The sequence below is a fragment of the Rattus norvegicus genome, chromosome 20 (genome assembly GCF_021556685.1).
Source record: "Rattus norvegicus strain SHRSP/BbbUtx chromosome 20, alternate assembly SHRSP_T2T, whole genome shotgun sequence".
Taxonomy (NCBI): Eukaryota; Metazoa; Chordata; class Mammalia; order Rodentia; family Muridae; genus Rattus; species Rattus norvegicus.
Window position 1 is genome coordinate 9,747,034 of NC_141553.1, and position 26,441 is coordinate 9,773,474.

General features: G+C 49.0%; 1 protein-coding gene across 1 annotated transcript in view; it reads left to right on the forward strand.

Annotated features, from left to right (window-relative positions):
• Window positions 1–26,026, forward strand: part of Glp1r (glucagon-like peptide 1 receptor) — a 38,002-nt gene extending 11,976 nt beyond the window's left edge. Inside the window, 10 exon segments of the mRNA NM_012728.2 lie at window positions 6,304–6,422; window positions 6,753–6,859; window positions 12,643–12,796; window positions 13,665–13,824; window positions 18,835–18,895; window positions 19,411–19,480; window positions 19,603–19,691; window positions 20,049–20,187; window positions 21,656–21,697; window positions 24,206–26,026. Of these exon segments, the coding sequence (NP_036860.2) occupies window positions 6,304–6,422; window positions 6,753–6,859; window positions 12,643–12,796; window positions 13,665–13,824; window positions 18,835–18,895; window positions 19,411–19,480; window positions 19,603–19,691; window positions 20,049–20,187; window positions 21,656–21,697; window positions 24,206–24,373 (1,109 nt within the window). The 3' untranslated portion in view covers window positions 24,374–26,026.
• The last annotated feature ends 415 nt before the right edge of the window (window positions 26,027–26,441 follow it).

Here is a 26,441-nt window from a genome sequence, read left to right on the forward strand (position 1 = left end):
TGTTTAATTGGGGGTTTTATTTCCAGCACCAGGGTCTGACTTAATGAAATATCACTGGGCCTCCTGGCATGCGGCCGCCTGGTTGTCTCCTTGTATTGACTAGACCGAGCCAAGCCCTTGGCTGTGATTGGCCAGCTCCTCATGGGCCAGATAAAGCTGGGCTGATAAGCAGGGCTTTGCCCAGACCACCTACCTCCAGCCAAGAAGGGCATTCGGGGACCAAGGACTCAGCCAGTATCCAGCTGTGGCTTTTAATATTTGATGTGAATGAGGGCTCACTGACAGATGAACTTGCCGTCTGGGTTTCCCTGGGACACAGAGAAGCCAGAGAGGCGTGCACCACCTCCCTACAGCCAAGCTGGCCCTCAGCAGAGATGCCAGAACTATGCAGGCTGTCTGGGGGCCACAATGGCATGTGTGGAAATCCACACCCTGGCACCTGGCCACCATTGACTCTTGGGCACGATGCCAGCTGCTAAGTTTTGGCTTTTGGAGGCAGAGAGCTGCGAGTTAGAATCCTGCCTGTGTGTCTTCCTATCTCCACGATCCTGAACGGACGGACCTCTTGGTGTCTCAGAGGCTCAGTGTTTTCATCTGTGAAGGGGGGTTAACCGTGCCACCCTGGTGAGGTGGCTATGATGTTCCAAGGTGCGGGCATACAGTACGTATTTAGAACTTGATTCCGTGAGTAATTTGCCTTCAGAGGCAGCCAGCACAAAACATGTAGGGAGGAAGCCTACAATCGTACAGTGCCTCCTGTGTGCACAGTGCATAGAAGGCACAGTGCCTACTGTGTGCGCGGTGCATGTAGGATATTGTTCCTACTGTGTGCACAGTGCATAGAAGGCACAGTGCCTACTATGTGCATAGTACATATAGCATACAGTGTCCACTGTATACGTAAGGTACAGTGTCTCCTCTATGCACAGTACATGTAGGTGGGGTACAGAGCCTCCTGTGTGCACAGTGCGTGGAAGGCAGTGTATGGTGCATGTAGGGTATAGCTCCTATTGTGTGCATGGTACATATAGGGTAGAGTGCCCACTGTGTGCACCGTGTATGTAAAGTGTAGTGTCTCCTCTATGCACAGTGCGTGTAGGTAAGGTACAGTGCCTACTGCGTGCACAGTATATGTAGAACATGGTACCTACTGTATGCTGGGGTTTGTGCCAGCTCTGGGAAGAGTCTATTGCTGTGTTTTCTCCCTTCTCCTTTCTCCCAAGCCTTCCACTCCCTACCCGAATCCCTACTCCCTCCCATACAGACAGACTGCGGAACGGGCTTTGATACCAGTTTATTCCCACAAAATTGGCCCAGGTCCCCATCACCATTGAGGTGTGTCTGCAGCCAAAGACAGGTTCACTATCTACCAGAAGTCTGGACTCCCAGAAGGAATTTTAGGTATCCATGCACCAGATCACAGAAGTATTCGGGGACCTGAGGGTGGCCCTTCAAGATGCTAACATGAGAGCGTGTGCCGGCCTTCCCCAGCCATTTGTAAGCTCCTTAGAGATGTCCCCAGCCCTCAGCTCACTACTCATTGCTGGATGAGGTGCTGTCAGATCCTCAGGGGATTCTCAGAGTCTGAAAACGTAGCTTCCAGGCCGAGGAGATGGCTTAGTTGCTGTTTGATCAAAAGCACCCGAGCTTAGATTCCCAGCATGTAGAGTAGGGTGGGCCTGCACAGGGGAGGGGCTGGCTGGTCAGCTAGGCTCGCCCAATCAGGGAGCTCCAGCTTCAGTGCAAGATCCCATCCAAAAAGTAAGGTGGTGGTGGGGGAGACACCTGGCATCCACCATCAACTTCTGTGCACATATGCACATATATACATGCATATATACATGTCCCCACACACACACGCATGTGCACAACACACACACAGACATATACACAGGCACACACAGACACACACAGACATATGCCATGCACATACCACACATATACATACATAGATACACACATACACACATACAGACACACACCATACACATATACACACATACAGACAGACAGACACAGACACATACCACACATATATACATACACAGACACACACAGACACTCACAGACAGACACACACCACACACATATACACACAAAGACACACACCATACACACATACAGACAGACAGACACAGACACATACCATACACATATACATACACAGACACACACAGTCAGACACACAGACACAGACACAGACACACAGACACACACACACACACACACACACACACACACACAAAGCTGATTTATTCCGATAAATTCCTCCTCCTCAAGAGGATCCCTGCTTCAGGGGGTATTCACAAAGGGAAGAGAGAAAGAAGAGAGGTGTGAAGACTGGGCACACTGGGCGCTGGGTGGCAGGGTTGGTGCTGAGAATAAGGCCTGATTGACAGGGACATGATTGCACTGGAAGAGGGCTGTCACAGGACCCATGCTAAGTCTCCTTGGCACACAACAATGGTCTCAGAAGCTAGGAAATTGGGTTTCTGCACTGAAAGTCTACCTCTGGAGGCAGGTGTCCCGTGGGTGTGCCTCCCACAGGACACAGCTGCTACTCTGCCATATGTATATATGCATATGTGCATATATATGTATATATGTGTATGTGTATATGTGTATATATGTATATAAGTATATATGTATATATGTATATAAGTGTATATGTGTATATGTAAGTGTATGTGTATATGTATATGAGTGTATATGTATATGAGTATATGTATGTATGTGTGTATGTAAGTGATATGTGTATATATATACATGTATATAAGTATATAAGTGTATGTGTGTATGTGTATATGTATATGTGTATATGTATATAAGTGTATGAAGTTATGTGTATATGTATATATGTAAGTGTATATGTATATATGTGTATATGTATATAAGTATATAAATGTATATGTGTATATGTATATAAGTATATAAGTGTATGTGTGTATGTATATATGTGTATATGTATATAAGTTTATCAGTGTATATGCATATGTATACATGTGTATAAGTGTATATGTGTATATGTATATAAGTGTATGTGTGTATGTGTATATGTGTGTATGTGTATATGTGTATATGTATATAAGTATATGTGCGTATGTGTACATGTGTGTAAGTGTATATGTGTATATGTATATAAATGTATGTGTGTATGTGTATATGTGTATGTATATGTGTGTATATGTATATAAGTGTATGTGTGTATGTGTACATGTGTGTAAGTGTATATGTGTGTATAAGTGTATATGTGTATATGTATATAAGTGTATGTGTGTATGTGTATATGTGTGTATGTGTATATGTGTATATGTATATAAGTGTATGTGTGTATGTGTATATGTGTGTATGTATATATATGTATATGTATATAAGTGTATGTGTGTATGTGTACATGTGTGTAAGTGTATATGTGTGTATAAGTGTATATGTGTATATGTATATAAGTGTATGTGTGTATGTGTATATGTGTGTATGTATATATGTGTATATGTATATAAGTGTATGTGTGTGTGTGTACATGTGTGTAAGTGTATATGTGTGTATAAGTGTATATGTGTATATGTATATAAGTGTATGTGTGTATGTGTATATGTGTGTATGTGTATATGTGTATATGTATATAAGTGTATGTGCGTATGTCTACATGTGTGTATGTGTATATGTGTATATGTATATAAGTATATGTGTGTATGTATATATGTGTGTATGTATATAAGTGTATGTGCATATGTGTACATGTGTGTAAGTGTATATGTGTGTATAAGTGTATATGTGTATATGTATACATGTGTGTATATGTGTATATGTATATATGTATATATTAATCTTTTCTTAGTGACAATCTCTCCAACTTAACACTTACCAGCCATGGCCATCAAGGGCTCCTGGTTGCTTCTGTACTCTCCCCATTCCTTTCCACAGGGCCTGCCACCCACAGCCCACAGCTGCTCCTTCAAGTCTTTTGGCTTTTAAAATATTTCCATTACATCGATTTGACCATTTAGGGGACACACGTGTGACAGCATCCATGTAGAGGTCAGAGGTCAGCTTGTGGGAGTCACTTCCTTCCTCCTCTCATGTGAGTCCCAGAGATTGAGCTTGGGGCAGCGGGCTCGGTGACAGCCCTCTCTACCTGCTGATCCATCTTGCCAATTCAAGTTGTTCAGTCTTACAGAATTTAAATCTACAGTCAGCCCCTGACTTTGGCTGCCCTCCTCATTCCCCTGTGCTAATTCCCCTCCTTTGACTCCACCCCTGTTGCTTGTCCTGGGTGGAAGATTTAAGTCCTCCTGTAGGGAGGCAATGGGTGAGCCTTTCCTAGGTACAGTGAGCACTCTGCTCTTTTACATGGAGTCTGGGGCTAAAAGTCACTCCTCTCCGTCAGGTCCACTAGACAGGTCCACTGTAGGATGTAGTGGGTTTGCCTAATGTCATTGTATTCTATGGTTAATTCGGGTCCCCCAAAACTGTTTGCCCCAAAGACTAGAGAGTCTCTACATTAGACATTGAGGGACACTGCCCCACCCCCAGTTAATTCTGACTGGTAAATAAATATGTCAGCAGTCAGTAGCTGAGGAGAAGACACGAAGGTGGGATTTAAGTTCCCAGGGTTGAGGCCACCACGAGAAGGGGAGAGAAAAGCCACCATGAAATCGAGAGGAGAAAGGAGAGCCACCGTGGGCTAGGGGCCAAGAGAACATGGCCCAGGGGGCTGCCTAATTAGAGCTAAGAGCTCCCTACATGAAGCATAGCAAATATCTTGGGTTATGGGTAAGAGGTGGATTCTAACGGCATGGAGGGAAGGCGGCTGCCCAGATATTGTACTGACTAAGGCGTATTACAATATAAAGACAGTCTATGTGTCTTTCATCTGGGTGCATAAACCATTAAGGCGGGAAGGAATCCTGTGCCAGGACTTTTTAAATATTTTTTGACCATAGTAGGCCATGATGGGGACTCCCCAGCACCCCAGTATTCAAGCGACTGTGAAGACCACGGGTGGCAGCCCACGCCAGCTCTGTGGAAACGGTGTCAGGTGCCTGTAGATTTCCCTTTCCGCTGCTCTTCTCTGAGAGCTGATGGAAGGTAGGGCCCAGAGTGTTGCCTTCTTTCAGAGAAGCAGATCTCCAAGAGCTGTTTCCTCCTTGAACATAGGACCAGGGGTTACTTGAAGGAGCAAGCTTTGTTTCCCCGTCTGAAGGGAAGATCTCCAGGAATGATAGCTATAACAGCACCTTGTGTTCCTTTTAGAGGTCTTTAAAAAGGAAGTCTGATTCTCCTCTGGCTGGAACTCCCTGGGCAGCCCCATGTCTCCTCAGACTGGAACTCCCTGTGGTCGGCCATGTCTTCTCAGACTGGGGCTCCCTGGGTCGGCCATGTCTCCTCAGACTGGGACTCCTGGGGAGGCCATATCTCCTCAGACTGGAGCTCGCTGGGTAGACTGTGTCTCCTCAGACTGGGGCTCCCTAAGTAGAGGTTGCTTTGTTCCCAGTCTCAGGAGTTTAGTATGAGCTTTGTTCTTAGACTTTTCTGTCCCCAAAGAACACAGGAGGGCACGGGACCCTGAATCAGGAAGATCAGAAATCATGGAGGGCGGTTGTGATCGGCAGGGCACTTCTGCTCAGCACCAGACCTTGTCAAGAGTGTGATTTGGGGCTGGAGGATAGGACATAGTTCCACACTATTATCTTGTCTAAAAGGCACAGATTTACTCAACTGTGTCTTTGGGTGGCTAGGAGAAACAGCTGAGGGTGGCTGGGTCATCCTCACCTTGGTGATCCCTTCTCCTATACCTGGGCCATGATGGGTGCTGCCTGCATGCATGCTTGCGTGTGTCTGTGTGTGTATGTGTGTGCATGCATGTGCATGCATGTGTGCATGTATGTGTGGCATGTTTGTGTGTGCATGTGTGCATGCATGTGTGTTGCATGTGGGCATGCATATGTGTTGCATGTGTGGCATGTTTGTGTGTACATGTGTGCATGCATGTGTGTTGCATGTGTGACATGTTTGTGTGTGAATGTGTGCATGCATGTGCATGTGTGCATGCATGTGTGTGCATGTGTGTGGTACATGTGTGCATGCATGTGTGTTGCATGTGTGGCATGTTTGTGTGTGCATGTGTGTGCACGTGTGTGTGGTGCGTGTGTGTGTTTGTGTGTGCATGCGATTCCCATTACTAACTCAGAAGAGTCAGCTCTATTGAAGCAGGGTGCCCCCAAGAAGGGAAAGGACAAGGACAGCCTTGGGTGGGCTGCTCATCTCTAGGCTGAGCCTCAGACGTCATGTCTCCCTGCTCAGTGCTCCAAGGGCATGTGTACCGGTTCTGCACGGCCGAGGGTATCTGGCTGCATAAGGACAACTCCAGCCTGCCCTGGAGGGACCTGTCGGAGTGCGAAGAGTCCAAGCAAGGAGAGAGAGTGAGATGAAGGGTTCTGGGCCTGGGAAGGGGCAGCTGGGGCTCTGCTTCCCGGAAGCAGAGGCTCTAGGCATCAGGTGGGGTGGCTGCTGTCACATCTTCAGTCCCCCTGCTTCTGGTGACTTTGTACCTCTGCTGTCTGGCCAGAGGTGGTGTGTATTTCCCTTGGAGCCAGGTCACAAACATCCCTGGACCACTTCCATGGGTCATTCTCTTTCTTGATTCTGGAATCCCGAGTGGGGCCCTAGGTCACCTCATGTCCTTGGACCCCAGAATGAAGCACTTGGGGTCCACAGGCCACACACATCCTCATGTCCCTCTGTGCACACAGAACTCCCCTGAGGAACAGCTCCTGTCGCTGTACATTATCTACACGGTGGGGTACGCACTTTCTTTCTCTGCCTTGGTCATCGCTTCAGCCATCCTTGTCAGCTTCAGGTAAGGAGGAGCTCGAGACTGGGGGAGGGAGGGCTGTCTCCTGCTCAGTTCCTTAGTAGAGGAATTTCAAACCAAAGCAACCAGAGGGTCCTGCTCTCTGGAACTTTCTGGAAAACATGAGGTTGAAAACATGCACACGCAGACACATATACACACATTAACATATATCACATACCGTATACATACATATCACACATACCACAGACACATATACCACATACCACACACACACACACATACACACATACATGCACAGACACATACTCATACACACACCATATATATATCACATCATATACATATACACAACATATACCACACACACATAAACTATATATATGTGTATATATCACACAATACACATACATACCACACATATCACACACACACATACACAAATAACACACACACCCCACACATACATACCACACACACAACACACACATACTACACACACACACACACTCACACACACATGTACATGCACACACACCCACACATAATATATATATAACAGCGGATGGTAAGATGGTGGGGAATTCCAAGAAGTCCCATCCACTATTACTGACAATAATCAGTAATTCAGCATGAATTTTGGAAAGCCTCAGTGATCAGAGATTCCGTCGTCTTGAAACTTGTCAACTCCAGTGAAAAGTTCTTTCTTCGCTCTGACCTAGTCGAGGAGGAGCTGGGAAGCAGCTTCCTGAGCTCTCTGCGATAAGTGAGGGGAACTGAGTTTAGGGTCAGGAGAATTACGAGGCCAGAAACCTCAGGCTATCAGGCATCAAGAACAGGAGAGGCGGAGCTGGGGAGATGGCTCAGTGGCTAAGAGCGTGTGCCACTCTTACAAAGGATTCCCATGTACCGATGCTGGACAGCTCAGCTCACAGCCACCTAGAATCCCAGCTTTAAGGGATGCCCTCCTCTGGTCTCAGTGAGACCCGTACTCATGGGCTCATACCCCAACACGCATACACGTTAAGAATAAATATTCCATAAAACCAGAGGATATCGTGTTTCCCCTGTCTCTGAAGCATCTGGTATAATACAGGACATACAGTCGGGCTCAATAAAGGCATTCACTGGATGAGTGTCGTGTTAGCTACTCTTATGTACCCAAGAGATAAATGCAAGAACGGTTTCAGAGTGGAAGCATTTGTCTGAGCTCATGATTTTGGAAGGTTCGGTCTTTGACCACTGGGTCCTCAAGGGATTGGCTAGAAACTCATGGTCATGAGAGTATGTGTCCGGGAGAGCTGTTCATCTCCTGACGGACAGGAGGCAGAGAAGGGGGAGGGACTAATGATTGTATATCCTTCAGAGGCCCTCCTCCATAGTGACTGACTTCCTTCAATTTGGCTCCGCCCCCCCAAAGTGTTCACCACCCCCAAAGCAGTGCCACAATCCAAATCTACACACTGCAAAGATAACTCACATTCAAGTCACATTGGATACCCTTTTATTATGGACGATTTCAGAGACTCAGAGGTATAGGGGCAATACCTATAGAAATAAACGCTTACAACTAAGGCATTTTGAGCCGGGGGCATGGCTTAGCAGTTAAAGCACTTGCCCCATGGATGTGAGGACCGGTTTCAGCTACATGTGGGCATGGCGGCTCACCTGTAATTCTAGCTTCAGAAGGCCAGGACAGGATCTGCAGAGCAAGCTTGCTAAGCAAACTAACCATATCACCAAATATCACAAGCAGGGAGTGGTGGTAAACAGCTGTCACCTAGCACATAGGTCAAGGCAGGAGGATCGCCACAAACTCAAGGCCAGTATGGGTTCTTTAGTGAGTACCAGGCTAGCATGAGCTGTACATCAAAGCCAAGCACAGCCATCACATCCTCACGTCCACCCCCAGAGAGCTGATCCTTGCTGGTTAAGGGCTTAACGCCCATTCTTTCTCGTTCCCTTGAACTCCTTTGCTTAGCCTCCATCACAACACCCAGTGTGGTCTGCTGACACTTTTAAGCACCCGTATCCTGCTGTGGTTTCGAGGGTGTGGGAGTCCATCTTTACGTTCTCCTAAGATCCATTCAGACGCAGGTAGTCCCTATCTCATTCATTTGAGCCATGCCCACCCCACCCCACCCCCACCTTCCTCTGTCACAGCGTGGTTTGTGGATATTTGATGTGTTTTGTGGGTTTTTCTTTCTGAATCACGAGCCTTACAACCATGGGACTCTCCTGTGATTCCTGTCTGTGTATTTCCTTCTGCATACCCCTAGAGGTAAAACTACCACCAATCACCCATTGCCTGGCCTTTAGAGTTTGGTTTACTAGTGTTAGGGTATTGCCAGGAGGCCACTGCCAGGTGGCACTCCAGGGGCCACCAGGAAGGAAGGCCACACCCACATTTAACATTTTTCAGAATTAAGCGATGTTAATCTATAATGCATGGAAAGGACCCTCTTAGGACTGTAGTTTGCTTATCCTTGATCCCTAGAGAAAGTAAGTGGGTTTTTTGTTTGTTCAGGGATTTTTTTTCTCCCCTTTTTGCATTTTAGTCTATGAATCGCTTGTTCATTGCCTTTTTAAAAAAATTAGTTTATTTGTTTTTTTGTGGCTTATTGTCGGCATTTATCTGGGTATTAACCCACTTAATAGTAGCCATACTTAATCTAAGTATTAAGCATTAATAGAGACACACTTAATCTATGCTCATTTATCGTTCCATGGTGCCGTTTACACTCGGGTATTCTGCATTTAAATGAAACAAAAATCGGTCAACCGAATTGTAAAACGTATCGATAAGAACTATGGATTAACAAAAGTTAATATTATCAATCGATAGACACTAACTTATTTTTTCATTGAAGGTGCCACAAGGGTCCCCGGCTTTGTAAGTCAGTTTCTGTCATTCACATCCCCTTGTATTGGTCTGTTTGTCTACCCTAGTCCCAAACCACAGGGCCTTGTCTCCTAAAGATTTAGTAGAAAGTTAAAGTCTCAGGCCAGCAAGTTGGCTCAGCTAGTGAAGCTTCCTGCTACCAAGCCTGACGACCCCAGTTTGATCCCTGGAATCCACCATGAAGGAAAGAATTGGCATCTCCAAATTTGTTCCCAGGTTTCTGGCAGGCACACAAGTGGTCAGACATGTGTGGTCCAATACACACACACACATACACACACAGACAAACATGCGCGCGTGCGCGCGCGCGCGCACACACACACACACACACACACACACACTAAACCAATTAATGGAATAAAATGTTTTTTTAAAAGGACAAATAAAAATTAATCCTAACTCTCTGGCTGCAGAGATAACCCCAGTGGGTTAAACACTTGATGATCACTGTGAGAACCTGGGTTCGAATCCCTGGAACCCGTGAGAAGCCAGATGCGGCCCAAGGGGAGGGAGATCTGGCTGGGGGCCTGTTTGTGGCCTGGCTCTCCTGCAGTGACACAGAGAAGACAGAGACAGGAATAACTTAAGAAACTCAGGGGTTAGCCAGCCTGGTGTGGGGAGTAGTGGACAAGAGATTCTGTCTCAAACGAGATGGGAGGGGAGGATTAACACCCCGAGATGACCTCTGACCTCTGCACATGCATTCACACTCACACACATGAACATGCACACATAGGTGCAGGTTTGTACGTACACACGGAGGCATCCTAGCTCTCTTACAGCAGAGACTCCTACGTGGTGATTCCTTTTGCGTGTCGATTGTTTTGAGCCAGCGCCTCGTGGAATCTGGGCTAGCTTTGAACTTGCTATATGTAGCTGAGGCTGGCCTTGAACTCCCAATTTCCCTGCCTCCATCTTCCAAGTGCTGGGATTGTAGGTGTGCACAGCCATGCCCAACTGCGGGTTGTTGTTTTGCTGAAACCTGGTCTTGCTTTGTAGCCTAGACTTGCCTCAAACTCCTGATCCCCCTGCCTCAGCCTCCCGTGTGCTGGGATTATAGGAAACGGCCACTTGATGGCCCACGCTATCCCTGACCCTTAGCTATTCTTTGTAAATCTTTTCAGTACCCTGAACAAAGTCGACATTTCGTTACAGATGTCTGAATTCATTATTCAACATGGGCGGTGTTCAACAGTGGTGGTGGCATTTTTGTTCATGAGTATGTCCCATGAATTTAAGACTTCTCTAATAATTTTAGGCCAATTTTATTATGTTGTCCATAATAACCCTACCAAAACCCCTTGTTGGAGATAGTTTCTGGGAATTAAATAGAACCTTCTGGATGAATCTTCCATTTCTTTTTACTGGGTATTGCTATAATGTATTAGGGAACCCATCGCTGGACCCTTGAGTCGTTATAGTTCATCCGTACATTGTTCTGGTGTTTCTCTGAAGATTTCATCTATAAGCTGTAACCAGTTCTGGTTCACCTCCTCCATGGCCCTGTTGTAGTGCAGAGATCTGTAGTCATTAGCGGTGACACATCTTCGCTCGGCTGCTGAATTTAAAGGAAATAGTCGCCGAGTTCCTCCATTACGAATGATGTTGGCTCTGCTGGGGAGAGAGCCTTTATCAAATGAAGTGCCCTTAGGTTTCCAGTTTGCCACAAAGTGGTGTGTGTGTGTGTGTGTGTGTGTGTGTGTGTGTGTGTGTGTGTGTGTGTGTCTTAGTCAATGTTTCTACTCCTGCACCAACACCATGACCAAGAAGCAAGTTGGGGAGGAAAGGGTTAATTCAGCCTACACTTCCTCACTGCTGTTCATCACCAAAGGAAGTCAGGACTGGGATTCAAGCAGGTCAGAAAGCAGGAGCTGACACAAAGGCCATGGAGGGATGTTACTTACTGGCTTGCTTCCCCTGGCTTGCTCAGCTTGCTTTCTTATAGAACCCAGGACCACCAGCCCAGGGGATGGTACCACCCACAATGGGCTGGGCCCTCCCATCCTTGATCACTAACTGAGAAAATGCCTTACAGCTGGGTCTCATGGAGGCATTTCCTCAAGGGAGGCTCCTTTCTCTGTGATGACTCCAGCTTGTGTCAAATTGACACACAAAACCAGCCAGGACAGTGTGTGTATGTGTGTGTGTGTGTGTGTGTGTGTGTGTGTGTACATGCATACATGTATGTGCTCTTCACATAGATTGCACACCAAACATGTGGAAGCAGAAGAGAAACATCAGGTGTCCTGCTCCATAACTCTCAGATTGACATATTTTTTTTCTGTATTTGCTTGAGAACAGGAACATAAAGTCAGACTGGCAGCCAGCAAACCCCAGCAATCTCTGTTCTCCACACCCCATCCCCACCCCAGCACTGAGGTTACATGTGTGCCTGTTTGCTTTTTCACAGGAGGGTTGGGGAGCTGAACCGAGGTCCTCGTGCATGGGCAGCCAACACCCTTACCCACTGAACCCCCTCCTCAGCTCTGCTACACGCTTTTACCTGAGAGTATACATTGTACCCATTTCCTTTTGAATTCCTGCCCTGTGCCTAGAGTCACTCTGCTCCAGAGAACAATCCAGAAACATCCTGTCCTAAAGAATCAAAACTCCCGTTGGGAAGACAGATTCTGATACATATGTTGCTTTGGTTACCCATAACTATGAAAGACCGTACCACAGCAAGGGGCGGAAGTGAGCAGTGACTGCCCAGTTGAGGGCCTTGTAGAGATCTTCAAGGGCATCAGAGATCTTCAAGGTTGTGAGGGAGAAAGACATTCTCAGAGGAGGAAGATGTGAACATAGTCCCAGAGTTGAATACTTGTCTGAGGTGTATGTCTGTGAGCTGGCCAGAGAACTGGTACTGGCGGGAGAGTCAGTGTTGGCCGTCATGCCAGGAGTAGGCTCTGCTTCCTTTCTCCTTTAGACACTTGCACTGCACCAGGAACTACATCCACCTGAACCTGTTTGCGTCCTTCATCCTCCGAGCACTGTCCGTCTTCATCAAAGACGCTGCCCTCAAGTGGATGTATAGCACGGCTGCGCAACAGCACCAGTGGGATGGGCTCCTCTCGTATCAGGTGGGTGGCACAGCCCTGGGGAGCCTGGGAGGGGAAGACATTGGTGAAGGAGTCCACTGCATAAGCCTTGGGTGGATAAAAGCAAGAATAGCTCAAACATGGCCTTAGGGAGTTACTGTCTGATGGGCGAAGCTATCCATAATGGGGAACCCTAGTGTTATGGAAATCTACCATGGGAAACTCCTAGTCTGATGGCAGAGGCAGTACACTGTGGAGAGCCCCTAGTGTGATGAGAGAGGTAGTTTAACTTGGGGAGTCCTAGTTAGGTGGGAGAAGGGAGTTCACCATGGGAAACCGCTAGTCTGATGTGAGAGGCCATCTACCCTGACAGGCCTAGTTTGATGAGACAAAACACCTTAAGAAGCCCCTAGTCTGATGGAGGAGACATTCAACCATGGAGAGTCCCTAGTGTGATGGGAGAGGTAGTTCAGTACATGGAGCCCCTAGTCTGATGGAAGAGAAAGTCTACCATGAGGAGCCCCTAGTCTGATGGAAGAGGCTAGTCCACCTTGGGCAGGTAAGAGACTCTGCTGTGGGGAGTTCAGTCTGATACAGGGACTTCTCTGGTTGCAGACCAGAGTTTGAGTCCCAGATCTACCTTGTACTGGTTGTATGCAAGTCCAGACACATCACATGACTTCTCCAGGACTCGGTTCTCCTCCCAGCCTGGGGTCAGCAACAGGTGCTTTCTTCTCAGGAAAGGGAGGGTTCAACGACCTAGAGCAGAGAGAGTTCCCAGCAGTGACCCATGCCGTATGAAAGCTCCATCATCCCATGGTAGGACAGTGGCCAGGCCAGGCCATCGAGGAGTGATGGGTGGGGCAGGAGGCAGGGCTACTGTTCCCACGGGACCCTTCTTTGCCCCTAGGACTCTCTGGGCTGCCGACTGGTGTTCCTGCTCATGCAATACTGCGTGGCGGCCAACTACTACTGGTTGCTGGTGGAAGGCGTGTATCTGTACACACTGCTGGCCTTCTCGGTGTTCTCGGAGCAGCGCATCTTCAAGCTGTACCTGAGCATAGGCTGGGGTAAGGCCCACAGTTGTTTACCTCACCACCTCCATGGAGACCTGTGTCAAGGTCTGGAAGAACCCACCCCAATATATATATATATATATATATGTATGTATGTATGTATGTATGTATGTATATGTGTATGTGTATGTGTATGTGTATGTGTATGTGTATGTGTATGTGTATGTGTATGTATATGTATATGTATATGTATATATGTGTGAGTATGTATATATGTATATATGTATATGTGTATATATGTGTGTATATATGTATATATATATAGTGTGTGCATGGTGTATGTGTGTGTATATATATATATGCATACACATATATACACATACATGCATACATACCATATATGTTTGTGTGTGTATATACATAGACATAGACATCGTATACATAGACATTATATACATAAACATCATAGACATGTATCTTTTCTTAGTAGATGCTTTCATTCTCATATGGCCAAATATCACCCCTACCCCCAACCCCCTTAGCCCTGACCCCCACTAGAAGTCAGGAACTGTCTTCAGATACCTCTTCTCCTGAGGTCCTATGGGAGCGTGCTTCGTACCCCGTGGAGGGCAACCTGAGGTCCAGTGGGAGATGCTACATCCTGGGCCTCACAGTGGGCAAGTGAGCGGGTTATGGGCTAACATAGGGTACCATTTTGATGAGGAAACAAAGGACCCGGGAGAGCCAAGCTGGGAGGGGTAGCCAGCTGAGCAAAGGAGTGGAGTGTGGATGTGCCCGGAGCCCAGCTGGATACGTTCAAGCCAAAAAAGTCTACTGAGAACCATCGGGTCTTTTTTTTCTTCTGGAATATCTCTGGTTGTATTTCTACCTCTTGTATCATGGGAGCCTCGTGGAGGATGGGAAGGGTTGCAGTTCAGTTGGAGTGGGACCGGGTGGGTTGTAGCCCTGCTGTAACAGGGAGATAGATGGGGGCAGCCCCACCTAAAGGCACCAGTGGGATGGACAGCACCGGGGACAGAGAGGAGACAGGCCTGCGCTCAGCCCTCCTTAATCTGCCCTTGAAGTTTCAGAGTTTTCTCCCTAGATCCTTCTTAGCCTTGGCTTCCAGAGACTTCTCAGCTTAGCCACAGCAGATTGCGCTCTCCCGTCCTGATCCTGCTCAAAGTAGGAGATGAGGGAAGGGTGACAGGTCCTTCCAAAATGCCGCTTGGTGCTGGAAGCATCCTCCTCACGAGAGGTTGCCTGCTCACCTTCTGGGAAGCCACCTTGGGTTTTCAGCCCCTTGGGGCCCTGCTCTCTGGCCATCTTGGCTCCTCTGCACCCTTCCTGTGCCCTGCTTATTTTTTCTGGTGCTCCTCACCACCTCAGGTTGAGGAACTCTAAGGGGGGGGGGACAGTTAGTGTGACCAAAGTCTTAAGGATCCTAAGACCTGAAGAGCAATGGGGCCTTAAAGAGTAGGTATTGGGTGACAAGAGGCTCCTAGCTTCCTGGCTCTGGGCCTCATCTACATGTCAAATGCAAGTCTCAGCTTCTGCTTCTCACTCAGCCCCCTGCTGACTCTGCTGAGGAGGCTTAGATCTCCTTACAGATAAAAGTGACCCTGGCTTCAGGGTACAGAGATCCCTGATGGTCCCTGCCCTTCCTCTTCCTAGATCTTTCCTTCCTTCCTAAGCCTCTCTATCCTGCTAGGCAAGCCCATCATCAGGTGGAGCATCTGGAGAGCCCTGATGCTCCCTAGGGGTAGGGGCAGGGGCAGACCATTAAGGAACTCGGGGAAGGGCTTCCTCCGTGTGGGGGACAAATAGTGTCTGTCCATTCTGGGAAATAACATCAGCGCTGTTTGTATCTGTCGCCATAGCAACCTGAGGGCAGGACCAGCCGAAGGGAGGTGTACAGGGAAGCAGGGAGTTGGTAGGGGTCAGTAGAGACAGAGGATGCTCTGGAGTTCTCAAAGTCGGAGATGGGGGAAGGCTGACAGGTCTTCCTTGCCTATCCTACCTCACGGCTCAGAACCCTCCAGGGCTTCTTTTCCATCCACCTTTTCTTGAGAAGAAGGGTCAGAAAGAAGAGTCACAGATATCTGCATGCTCTATGGCCACGTCAAGAGGCCTAGCCCAAGTCAGGATGCTGTAAAGCAGCTTTCAGCTTCCTGTGTGGTTGAACTGATGAAATTATGGGGGGCCCCTAAAAGATGTATCAGCTTATGCTGTCACCCATGAGCAGTTCCCAGGAGACAAATGATAGCAGAGAGACATGACATCCCAGGACCCGTTCCGTACATCTGGTTGACCTTGCTCTCCTAGCTTGCCTTGGTGAAATGTAGCCTACAAGGCTCATGTCACCTTGGCAGGTAGCAGGGCTATGCTCCTGTTTCTTCACCAGATGTTAACGAGTGGATGAAGCTCACCAGGGGTAGCTGGTGACATGAGCAAGCTCTCTCATACTGGAGTGAGGTCTCAGAGAGAAAGAATAGCGGCCGATGTGGGACACACAGCCGGAAGTTCCTGTGCACAAGTGACCTAAGAAATAGCATGTTCTTGTCTGGAGAGCTTCCCTCCTCTCGTTGCTGTATTTATTCCATTCCTACTGGGCATATTCTATGGAGCAGGGTCTCCTCGATGCCCCAGGCCCCTCCTAGGTCACTCCATTATTTATTCAGTCCTACAAAGACCTGGTTAGAAAACACGGGTGTTGGAATGGCTGGTCTGCATAAAAATAAACAGGGTGGGGAGAGACAGCTCCCTTGATAAAAAGGCTTAGTGCACAGTCGTGAGGACTGAAGTTCAAGTCTCCAGAACTCCCACAACAAAGCTGTGAGAGATGCTTAGGAGACAGAAGGATGCTTAGGACAGTTTAACCTGATTAGTAAACCCCAGGTTCCAGTGCGAGACCCCAACTCAAAAAACAAGAGGCAGATCCTTAGGACTCACCTGAGGTTGTCCTCTGGCCCTCACATGCATGGTCGTGCACACTTTTGCACACGCACCCTCAAACATAGACAGGGACACACACACACACACACACACACACACACACACCTTAATATGCACACCATGTCCTACTTCATATACCCATGTGACCCACTTGAGAAAGGCATAGGCAGGAGGCAGGCAATGAGAATACCGATACAGAAAGCCATTGAAGGCGGCTGGAGTGGCTATAGGGTTACAGCTCCAGATCTGCCCCTACCTGTGTCCTTTTCTCCTGTCCCATGGCCTCATCTGCCATGAGAGGGTGAACAGCCCACCTGCCGGTTAACTAGCACAGACTGAGCTCTCTGGGATGAATGGGGCTCCCGCTCTACTCTGTAGACCCTAGAAACCAGCTGGGTTGCGTTTCTGTTCCTACATAACAATGACCTCTGAACTTTGCCACTTAGAGCATCAAAGTGCTACCTCACCGTTCCTGGGCCCAAAACTCTTGAGTTTGACGTGACTGCACACCCCTGACCCTGAACGCCCAGCTGGATCTGTCTGCTAGAATTGCTGTCATCCAGGGCTCGACTGGGGAATCTACCTCCAAGCTCGCTCCTGGAGCTGTGGGAAGGAGCGCTCCATTCCTTGCTATAGGGACCTCTCTATAGGCTGTCAGAGATAACAAATCCCCCTTCTTCCATTCCCCCAACTAAGTGAAGAAAAAGAGAGAGACCAACCAAGAGAGACTACAGAACTCTATGATCGTAGCTCTTAAGTAATAGATGGAGGGGACTGGAGAGATGGCTCAGTGGTTAGAGCACTGACTGCTCTTCCAGAGGTCCTGAGATCAAATCCCAGCAACCACACGGTGGCTCACAACCCTAACCTGATTAGATGCCCTCTTCTGGTGTGTCTTAAGAGAGCAACGGTGTACTCATATAACTAAAATAAATAAATCTTAAATTAAAAAAAAACAAAGAAGGGGTTGGGGATTTAGCTCAGTGGTAGAGTGCTTGCCTAGGAAGCGCAAGGCCCTGGGTTTGGTCCCCAGCTCCGAAAAAAAAACAAAAAAAAACAAAGAAAAACGTAAAGAATATTAAAGACAAAAGAAATGGATGGAGAAAGATCAGGAGTTCAAAGTCACCTTTGATTTTGTAGCAACTCTTAGGACAGTTTGGGCTACTTGAGACCCTGTCCCAATGACAACAACAGAAATACAAATGCCAAGAGGTTGTAATCCCCAGGAACCACCCAAGTGGCTGTCTACAAGCTATGTTAGTCACCTTTGCGATGCTATAACAAAACACCCAGGGCATGGTTATCATAAAGAGAAAAGGTGTATGTATAAGATTACCATCCTGCTGGCTTAAGTCAAAGATGAGGCAGACCCATTGCTTTGGCCCTCTTGTGGGGTGCCGCGTTGCAGTGGTGGGTGCATATAGATGAGAAAATAGCTCGCTTCATGCCAGGAAGCAAAACCTAGAGATTGGATGGCCTGGGGTCCCAGAATCTCCCTTAGGAAGGACTACCCCAGACCCTATCTTCTGAAGACTCCACCATCTTCAAGCATCACATGAATGCTTATCTAAACCCCAGCGCTCACCGGGACGTCTAACCACTGCATCTGTTGATTGTGTAGGCTTCCCCGTAACCGGGATGGGGTGCGTCTCTTTCCTAGGCTCTGGACAGTGACATGGGGGAGGGAGCCATCAGCTGAAGGAGCTTGTGGGCCCTGAAGGAGTGGACTGAGGTGGACGTAGGGGCTGAAGACAGGGAGGAGCGAGCATCAGAGAGTTTCTTGGTCCTCTCCCCATCCTGTTGTATGGATCCTCTGCTACTGGAGTGTCTATCCTGGGGTCTCACAGCCGAGACTCTGGAGGCAAATCCTGGTTTGATACACAGAGGGTCTGGACCATGAAGAAGTCTGTAAGGAAGGATGTGGAACATGAGTGTGAAACCCTGAACCTCCATTCTCCCCCAGCCCTCAGGCCAGCCTGTTTTAGGGCCAGGAAGGGAGAGAGACTTGAGGCATGAGGGGTCTGGGGTGTGGAGAGGACCTGGGCACTGTGGCAGGATCTCTGACCTGCCAGCTCTGATCTCCTCTCTGTCTTTGCCTCCTTCCTCTAGGAGTTCCGCTGCTGTTCGTTATCCCCTGGGGCATTGTCAAGTATCTCTACGAGGACGAGGGGTGAGTGAGTGTCCTGCTGCAGGAGAGTGATGTGCTGGGGTCTCGTGCTTCTCAGCTATGGGAGTCTTGAACCCTGGAGCAAACGTTTATTGCCTGTCAGGGAGGATGTGTGGGGTCAGCAGGAGTTTAGCACATGAATTCAGTCGCTAATGTCCACTCCCTGAACCTGCCCTGGTACGGTAGGATGACCAATATTTCTGACCTTTGAAGTCCATGGTGCCTCCCTGATGGGTTTTATGAACATCAGAATGAATAGCCCATTGTTCTGTGCGTGAAGCCGGGTGGGCATGTGACTGTTTGCAGAGGTCTGTGAAGATGGGGGGAGGCATGGGTATCTCCGTGCGTATTGACCGTGATGTATCGAGGATTTGGGACTTGGGGGGGGAGCATGGGATGCCCTCATAGGGCTCTGCATGGATCTGCCACTGGGTGTAGCACTTTGCTTGGCCTGTCCTGGCCTCCGAGGGCTCCATGGGTCCAGCTGGGTGCCTCGTGTGTCCCCTTTTCCTCCCCAGTTGCTGGACCAGGAACTCCAACATGAACTATTGGCTCATCATACGCTTGCCCATTCTCTTTGCAATCGGGGTAAGCGACAAGAGTTTGGGGGTTTGGAGTGGAAGCTGGTGGGCCCGAACTGTGACCTGACCAGGCTAATGACCGGGAAGGAGGACGAGAGGTCCCGACCCTCCTGCTCGTACATTCTGCAGGTCAACTTCCTTATCTTCATCCGGGTCATCTGCATCGTGATAGCCAAGCTGAAGGCTAATCTCATGTGTAAGACCGACATCAAATGCAGGTACGCTCACCAAGCTGGCCTCAGGGGCGCCCTCAGCCTTCCCTTCCAGGAGAGAGACTCTGGGGTTCTCTGTTTGGAACCCTGTGTGATGCTCTTTTGCATCCGGGCCTGGTTTATAACCCCTGACCTTTCCCCTCACTCTATTCTTAGCAGCCCCTGGACTTTGGAAGTCTTGCCCTCTGCCCTCCCCCATCCCTAACCCCTCCCCGGCAGCCAGCCCCGGGGTATTTCAATGAAGAGCGTCCGTGACTCAGCAGAAATGGGGAGGTGGTGATGATGGTGGTGGTGTGGATGCAGAGAAGAAGGAACAGCCTGCACAAGCCCAGAATGACCCTAGCGGTCTCGCCCTCTCTCCAGACTCGCGAAGTCCACTCTGACGCTCATCCCGCTTCTGGGCACGCATGAAGTCATCTTTGCCTTTGTGATGGACGAGCACGCCCGAGGAACCCTACGCTTCGTCAAGCTGTTCACAGAGCTCTCCTTCACTTCCTTCCAGGTGACCCAACGCTGGGGCCGCTTGCCTGGGATGTCCCAAAGTGAGGGAGGGTCAGGCACCAGCCTGCATGGCGCAAATGAGAGAAATGGGTAGGCCGAGACCTGGGAGAACCATCCTGACCCTGAGTCTCACAGTGGGAGCAGAGCCAGAGCGAGTGTATTGCTCCCAGGTATTTGGATGTATAAACCAGTCTTCTCTGGAAATCCATAGGACAAGAAGACCTCCCAGATGTGGACCTGGGCGTCTGGGCATATAGAGAAAGGCATGGCCATCCACTAGCATTCTGCCAGGCAATTTATTTATACACACAATACATTCAGTTGAGAGATCGTTCCCATTTGACATAACAGAAAACTGAGGCCCAGAGACATTAAAACAAGATTTACGGGGTGTTCTGGAGCTTTTCCTGGGGCGACGTGAACAGACAGACATATTCATCCCAGACAGAGTACTGACAGCCAACCAGAGAAATGAGTCTACCAAGTTCCATTTGAACCAATGAGCTTGTTGGGGTTGGATACAGGAGCATGGGTGGTTCAAAGACAGCTGCATCATTGAAAAGCCTACCCCACCATGACTGATAACTCACAGAAGCTGCAGCTCTGGAGCTCCCTGCACAATTGGCCGGCAGCTCCATGGAGCAGAGTCTCTTCTCTGCAATTGTTGACTGCTCATAGAACCTGATGGAGGGGCCTTGTATCTTTCTGAACTTCCTGAGTCTTGTAAGTTTCAGGACCTTCCTGAGTCTTATGAGCCTCCCCCTTTCTTCCAGGAAGGATATGTTGTTAGAAGAGCTAGCTGTACCACACAGGGATCACACAGGTTCAAAGCAGGGAGTCAGTCCTCTTCATTAGCATTAGATGATGCAAACGTTGTTGGAGAGACAACTCAGTAATTATGAGGACTTGACTCTTGCAAAGAACTCAGGTTTGGTTCCCAGCATCCGTGTGTTCTTTATTTCTTTTCTTTTTTCTTTTTTCTTTTTTTCTTCTTTTTTCTTTTTTTCGGAGCTGGGGACCGAACCCAGGGCCTTGCGCTTGCTAGGCAAGCGCTCTACCACTGAGCTAAATCCCCAACCCCCATCCGTGTGTTCTTGTACACTTGCCTGTTACTCCAGCTCCAGATCAGACCTCCTCTTCTGGCCTCCAAGGGTTCCATCACACATGAGGTGCATATAAACTCTACCTTTCTGTCTCTCTGCCCCCCCTCTCTCACACACACACACATACACACATTCATGCACATACACATATATACTCATGCTCATGCACTTGCACACACACACATACACACACACACACTCACACTCACACAAATCATTTTGGAAAATTGAAAAAAAAAATAACACCACCTTTGTCTACTCCCAAGCCTGTCCCGGCTGCCTGATCTGTGGAGAGGGGTGTCAGGGGCTGGTTGTCCAGTTGTCTCCTTTGGGCTCCCTTCCTGCTAACATGCCTCTTGTTTCCAGGGCTTTATGGTGGCTGTCTTGTACTGCTTTGTCAACAATGAGGTAAGGTCTGAGGAGGGACAATAGGGACCCTGTGGGGGCTGCTGCCATTGACTGGTAGGGGGCTATGCAGTCTTTCTAGTTGAAACTTCTGATCCTTCCACTATGGCTGAAATTTGAGGTGACATCTTGCCTTTATATTCTATTCTGTGCTCTCCCTGCCCCCACCCCCCCACACACACAGATTGAAAAAAGAGCTTAGGCACCACTTAGCCTTGCATCAAAGGGTTAAAGTTGACTATTTCGGCAGGGGTGTCCAACCTTCTGACCTCACCACATATCACTGTCATCCACAAATTATTTGGACCACCTCCGTCACTATCCTAACATGCACTGGGCCATCAGGCTACAGGTTGGGCGCACCTGATTTATTGCAGAGTGATCCAACACACATGTGCCTAAGCCAGTCTCGTGGCCTCTGCCCACAAGAGCTGTTCTCCAGACCTGGGGTTGCCATGGCAATGCCAGGTACTTGTGACCTGAGAAGATGGCTTGAACATTTGTCTCATGAGGTTGTCAAGGCCTGTACCAGCTGCTGGTCGGGGGGTAGTGGGAACAAGGGGAGGGGAGGGCTGGCGATGGATTGACCGTGGCTTGTGTCAGAGGGGCAAAGTGAAGTAGTCAAGCAGCCCTGAGGGCTCATTCTGTTCCGCGCCACCAAGCTGTGTGACGTCAGGCTAGCCGCCTTGCGGGCTTTCTCTTTTCTACCCAGGGGTCAGTAGAGGTGAGAAAGATTTATCAAACCTGGGGTGCCCTCCGGTACTTAGTCAGGGAGGGCACTTGGAACACAATGCTAGGCTTCAGTGCAGAAAGGGTTAACACTAGATGGTGCAGATGCCAGGCCATTCATTCTTTCATTCATCATTCATTCATCATTCATTCATTGGGTTATTAGCACAGAGAACAACTCTGATGACTGGGACCATCATGGAATAAAAACAAGCAAAACAAAACAACAGCAAAACACTACGGGAGACAGGATGAAGGGATACCAAGTGTTCTAAATCCTGATGGTTTGGCTGCCCCTTGGTGTACCAATTTTCTTTCCCTTCCTCCAAGAGGGAGACTGTGAGAGATTTCCTTTCCTGCAGCTGGGAGGAAGGGAGCCATCTTTGTCTCTATCCCAGCTGACAGCACTCCAGGAGCCCAGCGAGGCAAGACAGCTGTAGGTAGTGTCTGTTCCACCTCCTTCCCTTGCCTTGTGGGCCTTGGCTCCATGACGTCATGTGGGACACCAAGACGCCCTGGCAGGCAGGCGCTAGTTGATCTTAGCTCCACTCAGCCCAGAAGTTCTTGTAAGGGACGGCTTGTGGCCACACAGGGTGTCTGGCTGGGCTTAAGGCTTGATGTATGACTCGGAAAGAGTAAGGGAATAGTGTTTGCCTAGGGGCAGGTAGAGACGTTGGCAGGGAGCCTGTTACACACAGACAGCCACGGCCTTCCTGATGGCTTGGGACTAAAAGGAACACGGTCCCAGACAGTCCAAGATGGACTGATGAAAGCCCAGAGGCTGGATGAAAGATCAGACAACAAGAATAGCTCCCAGAAGAGACATCCAGCCTTCGGGACACGCTGTGCTGGTTAGAACAGCCCGGGAGCCACAGAACTGTGATAGAGCCACAGTGTTAGCACGAAAGCTCAGGGACCAGCGATGGTGGGGGTCCGAGCGACTTTCTGCCCCAGCTGATCCTCTAGCATAGACCCCCGCTGAGAAGTCTCCTCCCCTGGGGAACGCCTGAGCTCTGCACAATGGGGAATCTTGAGTTGGCTGAACTCACATAAACAGATTACCCAGCCAGGCTCCCGTCAGTCTCTCTGCATGGGATGGGTCCAAAGGTACAGAAATCCAGGCCTTGTATTATTCCCCTTGCTTTCTTCACATTCAGGGGAAGGAGGCAGGAGGGTGGAGAGTTCAAAACCAGCCTGGACTCCATAGTGAGACTTTGCTGTCAGAGTCCAAAGGACAATAAACTCAGACCCAAACAGAACAGAGCAAAAGCTCCTCTGGGAGTTTAGACAACCGAGGGCCTCGACAGGGTTAGGGGTGGGGTGTGCCTTCCCTTTCAGTTGTCCAAGCCACCGGGCGAAGAGCCTTGGACTCCATCTTCCCCAGCGCTCTCTCTCTCTCTCTCTCTCTCTCTCTCTCTCTCTCTCCCTCCCTCCCTCCCTCACTCCCTCCCTCCTTCCCTCCCTCACTCTTTCTCTTCCGTTGAATAATACTGTGATGGATTGTAAAAGGTACTTAGCTGAATCACTGAATTTAGAAATGGAAAGGGCCAATTAGGTCATCAAGCCCATCTCTCTCCAGAGGAGAGGCAGAACATAGGAGACAACAATAAACAATTTTATTGGGATATTAATTTAGGCGCCTGAAGACCTTGACTCGTGTCTTGTCATATAATCCAGTGGATTTTTTTTTCCCTTTCCCTGCTAATGTAATAACAGGGCCATTTTGTGGGCAGTTGGTTCGCCTGATGGCTTTTTGCCTCCCTCTCTCCTTTCCCACGGAAGGTCCAGATGGAGTTTCGGAAGAGCTGGGAGCGCTGGAGGCTGGAGCGCTTGAACATCCAGAGGGACAGCAGCATGAAACCCCTCAAGTGTCCCACCAGCAGCGTCAGCAGTGGGGCCACGGTGGGCAGCAGCGTGTATGCGGCCACCTGCCAAAATTCCTGCAGCTGAGCCCCAGTGCTGCGCTTCCTGTGGTCCTTGCTGCTGACTGGGTGGCCATCCCAGGTGGGAGAGACCCTGGGGACAGGGAATATGAGGGATACAGGCACATGTGTGTGCGTGCCCGCACACCACACACACACACACACACACACACACACACACACACACACACACACACGCTTTCCTCCTCCAAACCTATCAAACAGGCAATCGGGCAGTGCCTCCTGGGACCACAGACACATGTTCTCCAAGGAGAACAGCCTGCTAATTTAATCTCAGCGACAGGAAGAGAGGAAGAAACAATTGCTGTTAAGACGAGGAGGACTTCTTCCTGTTAAAGCTGCAAGGCCCTTGGGGTTCCCTCGGACAGAACTGCAAATCAACCCCGGAACTCTCGCTCAAGGGCAATTGCTGACGGGTGGAACTTGGGCTTGCGAGAGGAGGCAGGTCCATGAGAGACCTGCCCTTGGAACCTCAGCCAGCACAGCGCTCATCGAGGTGAGCTGGCTGTGCTGTGTGCACGGCTGGGGTTGTCACCTACATCAGCCTTCCTCTCGGACAAGAGGCTTTTCTCTGTGCATCTGGAGTGCCGCCATTCCTCCATCTGCCCGTTCATCCGCCATCCTGTCTTTGCCTTGGGGAGGGGGGAGGTTTGTTGAAGTCATGCCGTGCAGCTCTTTCTGGAAACATCTGTGGATGGTGTTGAAGATAAGCATGGGGGAGATACAACAGAGGTAGTCTTTGCCCATGCCCACTTCTTGCCTGGTCCTTTAAGCCACTTTGCTCTTGGTTTCTGCCCTGCATGGGTACTACTAGGGCAGGTCCCAAGTTGAGAAGCCCAGAGGTGAGGTGTGAACCCTCAGTTCTGTTGTAAAGATGCTCAAATACCCTCTAAGGTTCATCTAAAGGAGTAACCTGCCTAGGGGTGCTGTTGACCTGAAATCAAGAGGACCAAAGGATCCATTGCCAACACCCCCCATCCCCCACACACACCTCATCTGTGACCAGAGTCTATGCTTTGAATCAGAATGGGCTATATCCTCTGACCTCAGAGGCTATGACCCAGAAGAGATTCTTCCCTGAATCCTCCCACTTTGCACACATATAGACTTTATCCTTCTTCACTCTGTGTCTATTCAAACGTATAATTCTGGTTTCTCTCACCCCACGGAAGAACTAGATCACAGCAACTGTTATGTTTGAGGGAGTGGGGGAGAAGGTGATTGATTTGACCCCCTCTCCCCCACCGGTGTTGATAAGTAGCGTCTGTCCCACCTCCAGACTCCACCCACACATAATGAGCAGCACATAGACCAGGATGGGGGGGGGGTGGTATATCATGCTTGCCCTCCTCCAACCACTATGAGAAGGCTAGCAGAAGACACCACTGCACAGACCCAAGTCCAAGGACTGCCTCCCCAGGGAATTAGGCAGTGACTTCCTAGAGGCCAAGAAAGACTCCAAGAGCTGGAGAAGAATCCTAGTCATCTGGATCTCTTTTGAGGTTGGGGTTGGGGTGGCTTTCAATGGATTCTCTCATGAGGCTTATCTCTCCCTCATCCCGTGGAGAGTGGGGGACCCTCCCTAGTGCTCACACTAGACACTGTGCCCCTTGGAGAGGCATAAGGCATGTATGGGAGATAATAATGGGCTATAAAACATGCCAAGCAGAAAATATCTTATCCTTCAAGCTTCAACAGAGTGTTGTGTCTATGTTAATAGGGGAGTGGAACCTCAGGCTAGAGAAAGGAGAGATGCAGCCCCACCAAGTGAAGGAGTTCAGTGGGGGAAGTGGACCCAGGGTCCTCTGCATTCTAAGGAAAGGGCAGGCTTTCCAGCGGGTACCTCTTTCTTGCTCCCACTCTGGGAACTGTGGAGAGACAAGCGTGGGATACACTGGGAACTTTCTAGAACCATTCATTACAACTGAAAGGGAAAGACAGATATAATCTGCCTGAAATAAATTTTCCAAGGGAAAGATGCTGAGAGAGTCTAGGCAACCCAGTGGGAGACTTAATGCAGAGTTCTCCCTCCCCGCCCCCCGGAACTCTGGATTCTCGGGTTCACTGCACCCCAC